This window comes from Carassius carassius, chromosome 10 (assembly GCF_963082965.1).
Source record: "Carassius carassius chromosome 10, fCarCar2.1, whole genome shotgun sequence".
NCBI classification, from domain to species: domain Eukaryota; kingdom Metazoa; phylum Chordata; class Actinopteri; order Cypriniformes; family Cyprinidae; genus Carassius; species Carassius carassius.
Genome location: NC_081764.1, coordinates 35,267,792 through 35,282,988, shown reverse-complemented (window position 1 = coordinate 35,282,988; position 15,197 = coordinate 35,267,792). Strand labels below are relative to the sequence as shown.

General features: G+C 38.9%; 1 protein-coding gene across 2 annotated transcripts in view; it reads left to right on the top strand.

Moving 5' to 3' along the window:
• The window catches only part of LOC132152219 (voltage-dependent T-type calcium channel subunit alpha-1I-like), an 83,581-nt gene extending 69,355 nt beyond the window's left edge, over positions 1 to 14,226 (top strand). For both annotated transcript variants that reach the window (XM_059561032.1, XM_059561031.1), the window contains 6 exons: positions 1,070 to 1,483; positions 3,776 to 3,922; positions 4,306 to 4,440; positions 10,054 to 10,201; positions 12,094 to 12,290; positions 12,971 to 14,226. In XM_059561032.1, the coding sequence (XP_059417015.1) occupies positions 1,070 to 1,483; positions 3,776 to 3,922; positions 4,306 to 4,440; positions 10,054 to 10,201; positions 12,094 to 12,290; positions 12,971 to 13,537 (1,608 nt within the window). In that variant the 3' untranslated portion in view covers positions 13,538 to 14,226. The remainder of the gene's footprint in view (positions 1 to 1,069; positions 1,484 to 3,775; positions 3,923 to 4,305; positions 4,441 to 10,053; positions 10,202 to 12,093; positions 12,291 to 12,970) is intronic.
• Positions 14,227 to 15,197: the final 971 nt, after the last annotated feature.

Here is a 15,197-nt window from a genome sequence, read left to right as displayed (position 1 = left end):
CTAAATAAATATGCCTTGATTTGCATGCTTTTTTCAGAGCAGAAATCTGAGCATTGGATAGAGACAGGTTCAGAATGTTTGTTAGATTTTGTTTTCTTCCAGAGGGGATTTTGAATTTCTCTTTTTATCACCCCATAAATCAGAACATACTATCAACAGACAGAAACCAAACACATTTTCACCATGTTTTGGGAATAAAATGTCAAATATGTATCAAGTTACTGATATATCATCAAACCGCTCAGTAAAAGTGTTCAGAATACAGATAGGAATAAAACTGCAAAGTTTGGTGTACAGTATGTACTGTAAGAGAAAAAAACTCTTTAAAGATATGGATTGAAACTGAAATCTAGATGCAAAAATACAAAGTACATTACATTAAACACTTGTATGTTTCCTTTCCACTAGTCTGAAAGCAAAATAGAACAAAATCTCATGAAAAACTATTATCTGCTGTAGTGTCTCGCCTTAAGCAAAAACAGACAATATTTGACCCTGGAGCAAATATTTTTAAACTGCAAATTATACATCATCTAAAAGCTGAATAAATAATCTTTCCATTGATGTATGGTTTGGTAGGATCGGACAATATTTGGCCGATGTAACTATTTGAAAATCTGGAATCTGAGGGAGCAAAAAAATTTAACATTGAGAAAATCATCTTTAAAATTGTCCAAATGAAGTTCTTAGCCATGCATATTACTAATCAAAAATTAAGTTTTGATATATTTATGGTAGGAAATTAACACAATATCTTCATGGAACATGATCTTTACTCAATATCTTAATGATTTTTGGCATAAAAGAAAAACAATCATTTTGGCCCATACAATGTATCATTGTCTATTGCTACAAATATACCTGCTTCTGTGCTGCAGGGACACATTTGTGAAACAGCAGCATGTTTAAAGCAGACGTGACACTCTTTTCCTCAGCAGTGACAGTTCGACCAGTAGCCGTGATGCATGAGAGATATTTAGCTGATTTCATGGTTTCTATTTTAGCCATATTGCACTGGTGTGAAGGAAATGACAGAAGTGGATAGTCATTAGTGTGTTTGTGTTCACAGGACACGCTGCGCGAGTGTCCGCCGGGGGACAGCTACTCGTGTAACTCCAGCCTGCAGATCATCTCGCCCATGTACTTCGTCAGCTTCGTTCTGACGGCTCAGTTCGTCCTGATTAACGTGGTGGTGGCCGTGCTGATGAAGCATCTGGACGACTCCAATAAAGAGGCGCAGGAGGACGCAGAGATGGACGCAGAGATTGAGATGGAGCTGGCGCAGGGCGGCCTGTGCTGTTTGGGGCGTCCGGAGCGCCCAACCGGGACCGATGTGGGCAAGAGACCGGCAGGAGGCTGCGGGAACAGGCAGGAGGCGATGGCTGCGGTTCACACACACGCCAGCACCAGCCAGAGCGGACTGACACCGTCCAGAAACACACAGGACACGCAGAACCAGAGGAAACTCTGCTCACCGGCACAGGTGCGGCTCTACCTCGCTGACATACTGAACACAGGACACAGAAGACATCACAACCAGTGTCATTTACTGTAAATAAACAATCAAAACATTTGACTAAAGTCAGTCTGAAAACATAAAACAATAGATTTTTGAGATTTAAACCAGTTCAAGTTTGAGAAACTCCCACTGACTTTGAATGGAACTGAATAGCAGTTGTGATGTCATCAAATTTGCATACCGAGTTGTGATTGGTTTATAATGTTGATGTTACAGTTACTATAACATTAACTGTAATGATTACTATAACCAGTAATTGAATCAGTATCTATGATAAATAAATAATGAAATCATAATAACTGATACTGTAACCGATATAACTATTATGATAACTATATTAAAGATAATATTAACTATAGCAACAACTATAATGATATCTGTAACAATAACTATAATTATAAGGTTAGCTATGATAACTATAATGATAACCATAACCGATAATTTTAACAACAACAATAACTTTAACAATGTTAAGTATAGGTCTAATGATAAATTATAACTAATAACTATAATTATAACTTTAACCGATACTGTGACCGATAACTATTATGATGACTATAATAAAGAAAACTTTAACTATAATTGTAACTATAATGTTACCTATAAGTATAATGATAACTAAAATTATAATGTTAGCTATGATAACTATAATGATAACTGTAACCGATAACTTTAACAACAACAATAATGATAACTTTAACAATGTTAAGTATAAGTCTAATGATAAATTATCACTAATAACTATAATTATAACTTTAACCGGTACTGTGACCGATAACTATTATGATGACTATAATAAAGACAAATTTAACTATAATTGTAACTATAATGTTACCTATAAGTATTGTGATAACTATAATTATAATGTTAGCTATGATAACTATGATAACTATAACCGATAACTTTAACAACAACAATAACGATAACTTTAACAATGTTAAGTATAAGTCTAATGATAAATTATAACTAATAACTATAATTATAACTTCAACCGATACTGTGACCGATAACTATTATGATGACTATAATAAAGAAAACTTTAACTATAATTGTAACTATAATGTTACCTATAAGTATAATGATAACTAAAATTATAATGTTAGCTATGATAACTATAATGATAACTGTAACCGATAACTTTAACAATAACAATAACGATAACTTTAACAATGTTAGGTATAAGTCTAATGATAAACAATGACTAATAACTATAATTAAAGCATTAACTTTGATAACTATAACCATAACAATGATAACTATAAAGATAGCAAGAACCGATAACTATAATAACAATAACTTTGACTATAATCTTAGCTATAAGGACAACTATAACTGTAATGATAACTATTATTGATAACTATACCAATAATAATAACTTTAACAATAATGTTAAGTCTGAAAATGATAACTATAATGATAACAGTATTGGCAGATTATAACTCTCTGTTTATTTCATAATTGTGCTGTAGTTTTGTCGTCTGCTGCTTTAAATGCTGGATCTCATTAAAGTTGGATAGATTCTGATTGTCTCTCAATGTTTTTATCATTTATTAGCAGAAAAAAAAAAAATCCGGACTCTGTTTATGGTTATATAGTTATCTATCATGGTGTGAACGGACCCTAAAACTGAGCTCAAATTTTAAGACTGAGATTCACTGCAGCAGATGAACATATAACTCATATCTGATGAAGTGCTTCATTTGTCTTGTGTGATTTACTGCACTGTAAATGAAGTGTCATTAGAGCAGGTGTATTCATGAACAGTATCTACTGTATATTGAAATGATAATATTCCCCTGTAATCTCACTGTAAAGGTTTTGTTTTTGAAGCGGGACAGCAGTCATAAATCTCTCATGAATCATTACACTGAGTTATTGTAAATTTCCTTCCTGACATCTGATGGCCCGCAGTGATCGTGTATGAGCGTGTGCGTGCGTGTGTGTGTGTGTGTGTGTTAATGGAGACACATTGTGAGTCATCAGAGGAAATGAAGTCGCAGCTGAAACACAAAACAATCTGTCCACATGTGATGAGCAGTGAATCTCACACTGATGTCTGGTTCACACTGACAGTGATTTATAGCTGCTTGCGGTCGGCGTTCACACTGCTGGACGCTCTGAGTTAAGACAGTCTGATCATGAACAACATGCATTGTGGATGAAAATAAGACACCACTCTAATTTAACCTTGTATCAGTTTTCTAGCTGCTGAAAAATTCACAGGAATTCACTGAAACAAATACAAATGTGTGACAGGAGAACCAGTGGCTGGAGAGCGTCTCTCTGCTGATGAAGGACTCGCTGGATGGAGAAATGCAGATGATTGATAATCTCTCAGGATCTGTGTTCCACCATTACTGCTCTCCAGTTATCAGACGAGACGGCAGGAGCCGATCAGGAGAGGTGAGGATACCTAACACAAACAGTTTTGTATCAGACTTAAACATAAAATATTTACTTAAAACTCCTCAATGATCACGTTTGCAGAGAATTGCATGAAACATCATCATGTATGACAGACTAATTCTAAATGAAATGAACATGGAAACAGCATCTGAAACATGAGGATTCAGTGGTGTAATTAATGCATACAGTGTGAGATCTCCTTCCGGCTGATTTTAAGAACAGTGATGAGAAAAGAAGCTGCATTTGAAACCCTGTCTGTGATGGATCATACTGTGTGTGTGTGTGTGTGTGCGTGCAGCAGGTCATGTGCATGAATGTTCAGATCCCTGCATGCATTAGTGTTTTGACAGCTTCCTGTGGTTATGGTGTGTGTTTTGTAGATCCGGCTGGCAGAGGTCGAGCAAACGTCTCTGATGTCAGAGCTGATGTCAGATAAATCCTCCTCACCAGCGCTGACTGATGACATCAGCCTGGACGAGCAGAGCGAATACCAGCTGCTGGACAGAGACTGTAAGGTGTGTGTGTGTGTGTGTGTGTCTGTGCAAAAACGCTCCAGCTCACAGCGCTGTGTGACAGTCACCCTGCTCTGCTCTGATTAATCATTATTGACATGCTTAATTAACTGATAAGTGGATGAGGCTCTGGGTGGATGTTTGGAGCTCCTTTGGGATCGTCTCAGCAGGATCTTCTCGCTCTATCTGTGTCTCTGGCGCTTCTGCTGGCAGACTCTTGTGGGGAAGCACAAGAACATACTTGACTTGCACTCAACACTTCAAGAAACTTCAAGAAAATCATCTGTCATCCTGTACTCACCATCAGGCACGTGCACACATAGACATGAAAGGGGGCTTGAGCACCTGCCCTTTTTATCCCTGGAGAGAAAGTGCCCTTTTTTCTGGGATGCTTTTTTTTTTATTTTTGAAAAATAATACATATTTATGTTTGCACACAGCATCCCTGTCAAACAAATATATTTATTGAAATATAGTATCTAAATATCAGGTCAGGAGTTCTGAAGCGCTCCCTCTCCCCCTCCCCCGATTTTTAAACCCGATTGTATTGCTTCCGCTAAAGAAAATAGTCCGCTCCGTCTCTACGGTTAGAATCCTGTGAGTCCATAGCAACGCTCTGTTTTTCATGGCAACGGTCTGTTATACTCCACACAGCGGTCTGTTGGTTATAACACACCGCATTCTACATTGGAATTCAACCAAGCCATGTAATAAAATAAGTTAATAAAATAAGCATATATCACCACCAGGTGATATGCTTTAGTTATTTTGTTTATCCTATTTACCTGCATTTCCCTGTCAATTAGATGCAAATGTGCGCATTTTAACTAGTTGACGCCTAATTTGCATACAGAGCGTCCCCAGTTATTGACTTACATCAAGAGTCTTTCCCCCTGAAATTTAGAAATCTAAATTGGTGAATTTAGAAAAAATCTACAGATGCAAACAGATGGAGGATACACTCTAAACAATGTAGTAAATCTGAGTAACTGCATCTGGTACATTAATAAATAAAACTGAGTAGAAATAAGTTAACATTAAACTTTAAAAATAACAATATTTATAAATTAACTATTTAAGTAATTTAACTTTTTTTATTTCCTCGAAACCTTTATAAAATTTATAGAATTTTTACTCAATTATTTTGGTAAGTTTAATTTTAAAGTGTTATGTATTCTGATAACACCAAAATAATTAAAACGATGTAGTGCCTTGTGCAAAAATAAACAAATTATTAGTAAAACACGCCCCTCTGTTTGATGCAGTTATTTCGGTTATTCTAAATATGAAGAGTTCAGATGAATAATCCCATCTGAAAGTGCCATATACTTTTTTGTTTAAAAAAAATAAAAATAAAAATAATAATAATTATGAGAAGTGCCCTGTATTTCACTTGAGCCCCTGCCCCTCAAAATGTCTGTGCACGTCCCTGCTCACCATAGGCGTAGCTTGACGTTTATACCTTTTAGGGACTAACAAGAAAAATCAACTTGGTCAGTTAGACTTTTAAATGCATTGAGTTTTTCTGTAGTAAACCTACAAATACATACTACTTTCAAGTTATTTTAACTTATATAGATCAGCAGTAAAGGCATGAGGTTGCACGATACATTGTATGTAAATTTCTTTTAACAACTCCGCTTACATTTTAGAAATAAACACCTTGAAAATAATGCACTATGAACATGTTTGTCAACACAATCTCAAAGGCTTTTATTTAACAAATCAAGAAGTCGCCCACTGCTTTATAAAAGACATCTGCTGGGCATTGATCAAGTTAAATGCATGATGGTAGGCACATATACACTTGTATTTATTTAATCATATGGAAAACAGATGATTAAGCTGTGTTCAGGTTTGGTTGTGTGTAAATTAAATACAATTTTAATAGAGCGGGGGAACTATGGCTTCACTGTTAGCATGACATTGGTTCCCTCGACAAAAAACCTACAGGATTTTTCCATAGGCTTTTGGATTATCTGCCCAAAAATAAGCTCTGTGTTTAACCATGGTTCATGGAATGTACATGTTTTGTCCATCAAGATAATCTTCACAAAATAATATAACTCTGATGCATTATGAAGCCTAAATAAAAGCGCTAGAATTTAAAAGTTAAACTTAGGCTATAAACGAACTACAGCACCACCATCACTCGACTTCCCCACGACCACACTTCCTGCAAATTTATCGAACTTATTTTTAACTTGTTCAGTAAAAAGGATTTACTCCGTATATGATTTTTAATCCACGCTACATGAACCTTTTCATAGAAACTGGAATAAACACAAAAAATAGAGCCAAACTAAAACTGAAATGAGATATATACAATAAATAGGGTAACACTTTATTTTGATAGTCCACTTTACACATTCTACTAGCAGTAAGTAACTTTGCAACTACATGTCAACTAGCAGTTAGTAAAGTATTAGTAGACTGTCTGCTTAATATCTTCTAACACTTTCTTTGTCAACTTATTGTCAACTTATACTAAGCCTAAACCTACCCCTAACACTAACCCTAAACTTACCCTAACAGTCTACTCTGAGAGATAGTAGACATGTAGTTGCAAATTTCTGAGATTTAGTTGATATGTAGTTGACATGTAGTTACAAAGTTACTTATAGTCAGTAGAATGTCTAAAGTGGACTATCGAAATAAAGTGTAACCATAAATAGTTTAGCGAATAAATGAAATGAATGCATTAAAAGTCAATAAATCCTTGAAAATATGAATATTTTAATTAAAAATGTATCTCCACAAACTATTCAATAAAATGATAGTGCATTTAATTAATTAAATAACATCGGAGTGAGCTAGTTTTTGTATAAGGTAAGATTAAACTTATTTTACTGAATAAAGTACCACGTTTCAGCTTTGTTAGGGTGTTTAAATTACACAAAATCTTATTTTATCCTTGCTTTTAGAAAATCCTCAATCTAATGTGCCCCGTAGCAGCTTCATGTGGCCGTAAACTTTTAATTTAATTTAATTTAAACTTTTAATTTTGGCTCTAAGCACTATGCATCGTCAAAGTTTAACTTTCACTGTGACTATGCCATTAAATGTGGTGTTAACATGGAATAATTATAATGGTTTACCTTATGAACCCAGAGTCTCCACATCAATAAGAAAGTGATAAAATGAGCATCCTCCATCTGGAGACTTGTGTTGCATTTCTGGGCAAAACAAAAAAACATTGTCGACCAACAATATAAAATGCGTGAAACTATTAATTGGTTATTACAAATTATACTACGACTGGAAACTATAGGATAAACTGGATAAACTGTTTGGCGTGATGACATTATATGTCGCAGACGGCGCCATGTAGTCCCATTTAGCCACTTGTTAGCAATCGCCGTTTTTAAGAAACATAACAGTAAAAAAAATAATTAGTGGGGTGTATCTAGTGTGTTTAATGTCGTAGAATAAAATGTGAAAGTATCTTGAGCCTGTGTGAACCTCGGACCTTATTTTAGAGATTTAACCAAAATCCCAATAAAAAAACACATTGAAATTCTAACTCACTTCCGGGTTTTGCCTACAAAGTGACATCATAGTTCCACCACTCTACATGGATGTAGAACACTTTTCATATGTCATATATCATGTCATTTTTTTGTGTGTACTGTATACTATTTGTTATAAATTAATTATTTAAAAATGTAGCTAGAGAGCACTACAGTGGTAAAAAACTGTCTCAGGTTACGTAAGTAACCTTAGTTCCCTGAGTAGGGAACGAGACACTGCGTCCTCTAGGGGGCGCTTTGGGGAACACCTCATCGTGACCCGTGTCTGAAGCATACATTGAAAAAACACCAACTTGTTGGCCGGCGACAGCCTCCGACGTCAATACCGGCGCGACTATAAATCAGCACCGGGAGAGCACGTCATTATCTTCTTCATCTGAAGCTTGCGTCTGAAGCATGGCAGGGAGCTAGAGGACGCAGTCTCCAGCATAGGAGACTGTTATGCGAGAGGTTTCCACCTAACCTCCATCAGGTGGAGAGCTGGTGGTTACAGGGGAATTAGGAAGGGGAGGATAAAAGCAGAAGTTAACCCTCTGAATTCGATTAACGCATATACGCGTTATGAGGCTATTTTCTCCTGATAACCTCTTAGACTCCAGTGGGTTAAAAACCCCCAAAGGGAACAAATAGATACCTCGATACCACGTTGGATGCGAGAAGAAAACGGCAATCTTTCATTTCTTTTTAATCTCTGTATGGAGATCATGCACAAATGAAAGGCTCATCTGAGCTGGAGGGCTATGGTCAAAAGGTAATTTTCGCTCAATAACCTCCAACAGCTCTACATACACAGGGCAGGAGAATTGAGAAAGCTCAGCCTCAGCTTCTTCACCATCCTCAAATATCTCCTGCTTTTCCTGGGTAAAAACCCAGCAGAGCACTAACCTCAGTATGAGAGTGTTAAAGATATAACGTCATCCTCCCAAGGCTCTCTCTCATCCGCCGCCTCTTTTTTTTTTTTTACGAGTGCGAAAGGGAAAGTCCCTCTTTAAACCATTCAGACAGATCTAACTGTATTCTCATGAGCTCATTTTCTTCCACGCCTCAGCGTGGACAGATCCTGAACCGCGGGAAGCAGATGGCTGCCTTTTTTTTCTCTCTCTTTCAAAAGAGAGACGAACGAGAGCGGAGCTTTTTCCATTGAAAAAACGCTCACAATGCACGCAGATTGCCTCCTCAAAGACATCGCCTGCGTGCTCTTCACCAAAACAAATGACGCAAAGATCGCGTGTGTCATCGGGTGTCAAATAATGCTGACACGGATGCACAACATCGTCTAAACGCTTGCTAGTTGTCGCCATGATAAACAGAGAAAGATCGCCCTTACCGGTTCTTTCAGATGCACGCTTCAAACAAAACAGTCAGTGAAGATGAAGAAGATAATGACGTGCTCTCCCGGTGCTGATTTATAGTCGCGCCGGTAGTCACGTCGGAGGCTGTCGCCGGCCAACGACGAGGTGTTCCCCAAAGCGCCCCCTAGAGGACGCAGTTCGAAGTTCCCTCGAAAGGGAACAATTGTTATAATGCACTCTGTGGAGAAAAAACTAAACTTTGTTATAGCCAAAAAAAAAAAAAAAAGTATTTCCGTGACACATTTAATAAATTTAAGTCTTTATTTTTACATGCCTATGAACAAAAGATAAAAAGAGACTCCCCTACGTGTTTTAGCAAAGACCTGAGAGGAGTTTCTTTTTATCTGTTGTTTATAACCATGTTAAAATAAAAGCCTCTTAAATGTATTATGTGTGCGAGGAAAATCCTGTTTTTTGGGTATTTATAAATTTTTTATTTTTTTGGTGAATGGATATCTTTGGTTTTTGCTTCTTGTTCTTAAAATGGGAATCAACTCCTTTCAGTGGAAAACAAAGGATATTTAGCAGTTATGTTCATGCTGCCCTTTGTCCACATGAAATAAATGGGGATAGACTAAAAGTATCATCCTAATAGTCTCTGAGATTTATGAGAGATATTTCTATACTTCAAACTTCACTACTATACTTTAGTTGTAATAAGCTGCGTCACACTGCTGTAGAGACAGTGTGATATGTGTGATGAGATGCACATGAACCGATGTGTGTCTGTACAGATGGAGCAGGGCAGCACTGACCTCAGCACAGACGTGGTTGTGTGCAGAAGCTTTCATCCTCCGAGCAAGGCCTGCAGTCCTGGGCGAGACAGAGGGGATGTGCGATGTGAGACGGGTCATCAGCTCCAGTCTCCAGCTCACGGCGGAGGTCTGACACCATCTGTGTGTTCTGAAGAGCCGTTTACCTCAGATGTGTTCTTACACTTCAAGAGGCCATATCGAGTTGTTTATGTTCTGTGCCCGCCCAAAGAACTGCATATCAACACCCTAACAACCACATAGCAACTTTTTAACAGCAACACAGAACACCCTAGTAAGCATCCCACAATGTTCTAACAACCACCATTGTGACCTCCTTGCAAGACTTTAGCAACAGTCACCACTCAACTGCTCAAAATAATCGAGCAACTGCATAGCAACACCTTAGGATACACTTACAACACCTAATAAACCCATAGCACCACAGAACCACCCATAATTATCAGGTGCCCACAAGAACACCCTAGCAACTGCATAGCAACCAGCAAGGACACCCTAGCAACACTGCACTGACCACATAGGAAACTTCTAACATCAACACAGAACACCTTAGTAAACATCTTGCAACCAGCAAGAACACCAAAGCAAATGGCTCATTGGAGCCATTGAGATCACCCTGGCAACCACCCAGAACACCCTAGAAACTCCATAGCAACACCCAAGCAACCACCTTAAATTGCAAGGCAACCACTTGCAACAATTTAGCAACCACCTAGCAGTGCCACACTGATCAACCAGCTGGAACACCACAGCAGCCCCCAAGAACACCCTTGCAACCACACATAGGACCCTAGCAACTCCATAGTAACCACCCATATTATTCAGGAAACCACCGGCAACACTTTAGTAACCTTCCAGAACATTGTACCAATTTCCTAGAAATGTATTTATCTGATTGTGAAATACTGGATGGCCTTAATACCTTTAAAGTTTAAACTTTTAGGGCCCTATTTTAATGATTTAAAAGCAAAGTGTAAATCGCATGGCGCAGGTGCACTTAGGCTATTTTAACGACGGAAAAACGGTCCATGCGCTAGGGTGCATTTTTGGAATGGGTTGTCCCTATTCTCTTAATGGGTAATGGGCATAACGTTCAATAAACCAATCAGAGTGTAATCTCCCATTCCCTTTAAGAGTGAGATGTGCACGCGCCAGGGCAGATCACTATTTACACACTTCTCAAGCGAAGAAACCGATCTGCTCTTGCGCGAAGTTAAAGCGTAAGCAGATCATCTACGGGACAAGCAGGAAACCACCAAAGCTTCCCGAGGTGAAGAAGGCATGGGATGAAGTAGAATTTCATTCATCATTATATATGTAGTAATAGGCTGAATTGCATATAGGTAGCCTAATTTTAATACATGCTACGACCTTCCATCATTACATTTTTATATTTATGTAGCCTACACAATACTATTCTTTTACACTGTAATCCTTTTGTTTTTAATATTTGGCATGTTTGTGTGATGCGCATCCCTGTGTGCAATAGACAAAGTCAACACGCACTGTGGACCCGCCCAGTGGCGTTCTACCAACGCGCTCTTTAAATAACAAAAAAATATTGCGCCATTGACTTTAGAATTTAGACCAGGTTTGAGCTGGTCTATGGCACAGTCTATTTTCAGCTCCTTAAAATAGCAATTTGCCTGAACACACCTCTTTTTTAGACCAGTACGCCCATGGGCGCACAAATGGGCGCAAATGCATTTTCTAATTAAACAACGTGGTGCCGGACGGGAAAATGCGAAAAGTGCCAGACTGAAACTAGCAAACACACTTGCGATACGCCTTGCGTCACATTGCACCGGGTGTATGATAGGGCCCTTAAAGTTTGAGCTTCTCCAAAACTTTCTAGTTAGGCTTTCTCAAGTCAACCTCAAAGTTTTTCTTTATTAATATATTTAATTTTACACATATAAATGAAATTCTCACAAGGGAAGCTGTGGTGTAAAAACACCTGTTGTGTTCCACTGAAATAGGCTGATGTTTTGTTTGTGGCAGATGGCAGTGGAGGAGACGGTCAGACGTCTTCACCTCTCTTTCATCTCCCGGCTGAGTTTTTCCACCCTACCACCGCTGTGATTCCACAGGGCAGCCCAGCCATCGGAGCAGTTCAGCCGGGCTCCAGACACGCCTCTCCGGCCTCATGGGCTTCTCTCAGGTCCCCAGGGGCCAATAGCAGGGTCATGGGCTCTCAGGTATAAACATGACAGATAACCATTCAAACTCAATCAGGACTTAGAGTCCAGTGTCTAGGAAACAAATAAATCTTGAGTAGACAGACTTTGACTTCAGACATCAGGTGAGGTCCAGTTTGCTGCTTATTCTGGCCAACAATCATCCACTTTAGATGCAGTCATATTTACTATTGCTTGGTAAATTTTTTGCAAGTGAAATCCAGTTATTCCAAAAGGACTCCATGCAATTGGGAGTTTAGAAAAGGTTTGTTTATGTTCAAGTTGGTCATGCAGATTCGCCACACTAATCAACAGAATGCTGCTTGAAAGTGACTTCAGTGTGAGCAGTGATTTAAACATCTATACACTATAGACAATTGACGATGGACATTTTTTCCCCCATTGAAATGTTTATGGGAGGCCACCTTTAGACCACAGGGCTTTTGGACATCTTGTTTACCTGCAACTAACTGGTTCAAACTACTAGAATGTCTTTTGAAGCTTTGAGGCTACTGCACTTGAAAATGGTGTCAAATCCAGTGACAAGTTCTTCCTCAAAAGTTTACTATTAACTAAGCACCTGATTTCCAGGTGCACACAGACAGAAAAATCTGCAGTTGCAGATCTGGGTCACCAAACACTCTCATGTCCAGATTCAGGTTTGTTTCTCTCCTGACTCTCTTGTCGTTTCTTTGCTGCAGACGTCCCAAAGGAACTCCTTGCTGGCCACTGGCAGTTCGGTGAGCAGCCTGGAGACCATGCTGGAGGAGGGCGTCTCTACACTACCCCTGATCTGCAGAACCCACATTCCTCCACCAGAGCTCACCCAGAGACCTTGTACACCACAAACTCTGTTCAACCTCCAGGCCACCAGGGGGCACCACAGGAATCGGAGCAGATACAGTGACTGCACATATCCTAACAGGATCCAACAAGACCCCTCCGATGAGGACACTGGATCCGGGGTTAGGGCTGGAGGACCCAGTGAGGCTGGTAATCCTGAGCAGTTATCGGATAATCTGAGTAGCTACTCTCTGACCTGTCTGCACCCGCCTGATTCGCTGGCACTGCCTCTGGCCAAGAGGTGCAACAGCACTGGGAGTTTAGTACTGGGGAGCCTAGCGGTCCGGAATAAAGATGGGAGGGGCCTTTATGGATTCGATTCCTGGACTGAAGCAACAACTGAGGAATCTGAGAGCAATGCATCCCCCTTAGGCACCAAGACGTGCAGCCAGACTGTGGGTTCTGGCTGCCGTAAGAACAGATGAAATGTGTGGTTTGGTCCAGGTATCGGACACTGTGTGGTCTCTTCTGTGAACTCGTTTCCATGTATATCTCGAATGACACACATCTGTTTCCTGTTGTGCTACTGACCAGTTGAAGTTCTCAGCCACAGCAACACAGTGTATTTTCTTCTACAGGCTATTACACTGGATGCTTCAGAGGAGATGCAGTAGCCACGGAGTAGCATAGAATATTCTGGAACATGAGGAACTTAAACTCATTCAATCATATCAAAAACAGACTAACAATGTCACCAGCCTGAGTGTGTAGCGATCTTTAGGTGAAGCTGGGCGTGTAGCATGTGACGTGTTGAATGCAGAAAGGTGCCATATGATGCTGCGTTCAGGTCAAGTTTGAAATGATTGCCGTTATGGGTGCTGTGGTTGAGAAAACCATTTTCTCCTAAAAGCATTTAATCTTCCCTGAAATGAGACACTGTGGAGGATAAAACTTGTTTTTCAGAGAAAATTGTTGGCAAATTGTTTTGTTTAAAGCATAAACAAAATTTAAGTTGTACTGATTTTTTCCCAAGGATGTTTTGATGCTTGTACTGGGAAACAAGTCAAAATACTGAACAAGACAAGAAGTGCATCTGAAATCTGGTAGCGTTTAAATACTACATTTGATGAGGAATATCTACTTGCTTTATGTTCTTACATCATTGTCTGTAGAATGAATGCAGTCTGGATGTACTTTACCTCATGTTGGCATCAGCTGTGTCGCTTTACTGCCATTCAAAACTACTCATGGGATTGTAAACCCGCTAGTAGTAGGTCAGATACTTTTTGCCTGCTATTTTACGAATTTGAACATACTACTCAGATGCTGTTTTATAGTAGGGAAATAGGCATATTCTGATGCACCAGATGGAATTTTTTGCAGGGAACTGGCAAATTATGAAAGCTCTGATATTTATGTAAAAACCAAAATGGCAGTGGTTTTGGCAGTCAAAGGTAATTTGGCAACTTCAGAGTGCTGAAGCTGTGATGTCAAAATCCAGATGGGTAATTTGCCTCTGGTTCTCTAACAGTGTCTTTTGCTTCGTTCTTATGCAGAAATGTTAGTGTTTTAGCAGCCGCCCACAGATCATTAGAGCTGCTGTCTGAGTTTATAAAATAAAAATCTAAGGAAATATCTCAAGCTCAAACCATGACACACACACACTGAGTGTTGGGGATGGTTGAGGATCTTCAGTGGGTTTTGTTCTTGGATCTTCTGTGTTTGTAGTATAATGATGGTAGAAAAAGAAACATGAACCCTAATCCTAAACCCAGTGAGCTGGCCAGCTAGACAACGTTTAAAGGTTTATATCTTATCAAGAAATTGTGAAGGAATACAACAATGATGGAATTGGTCTGACCATTTTCATCAAGTTTAATCTTGATGAAAACATGATTACCAGAACATAGTATAGCGTACATGTCATTCACATAGGTGTAATTCATGGGCGAGATTATGCTAATTGTGAATGAACGTACATGTGCACCCTATTTCTGAATGATTGGAATTCATTAACATGCTATTATCAAATCTGTATTTGTGTCTGCAGAGGAGAGTTTTTGGAAAGATTCCTTAGATTCATGTATTTTTGTTCATTAGGATGTTGAGCTGTTAGCTGACCGTTGTGGAGTTTGTTTCAGTTCA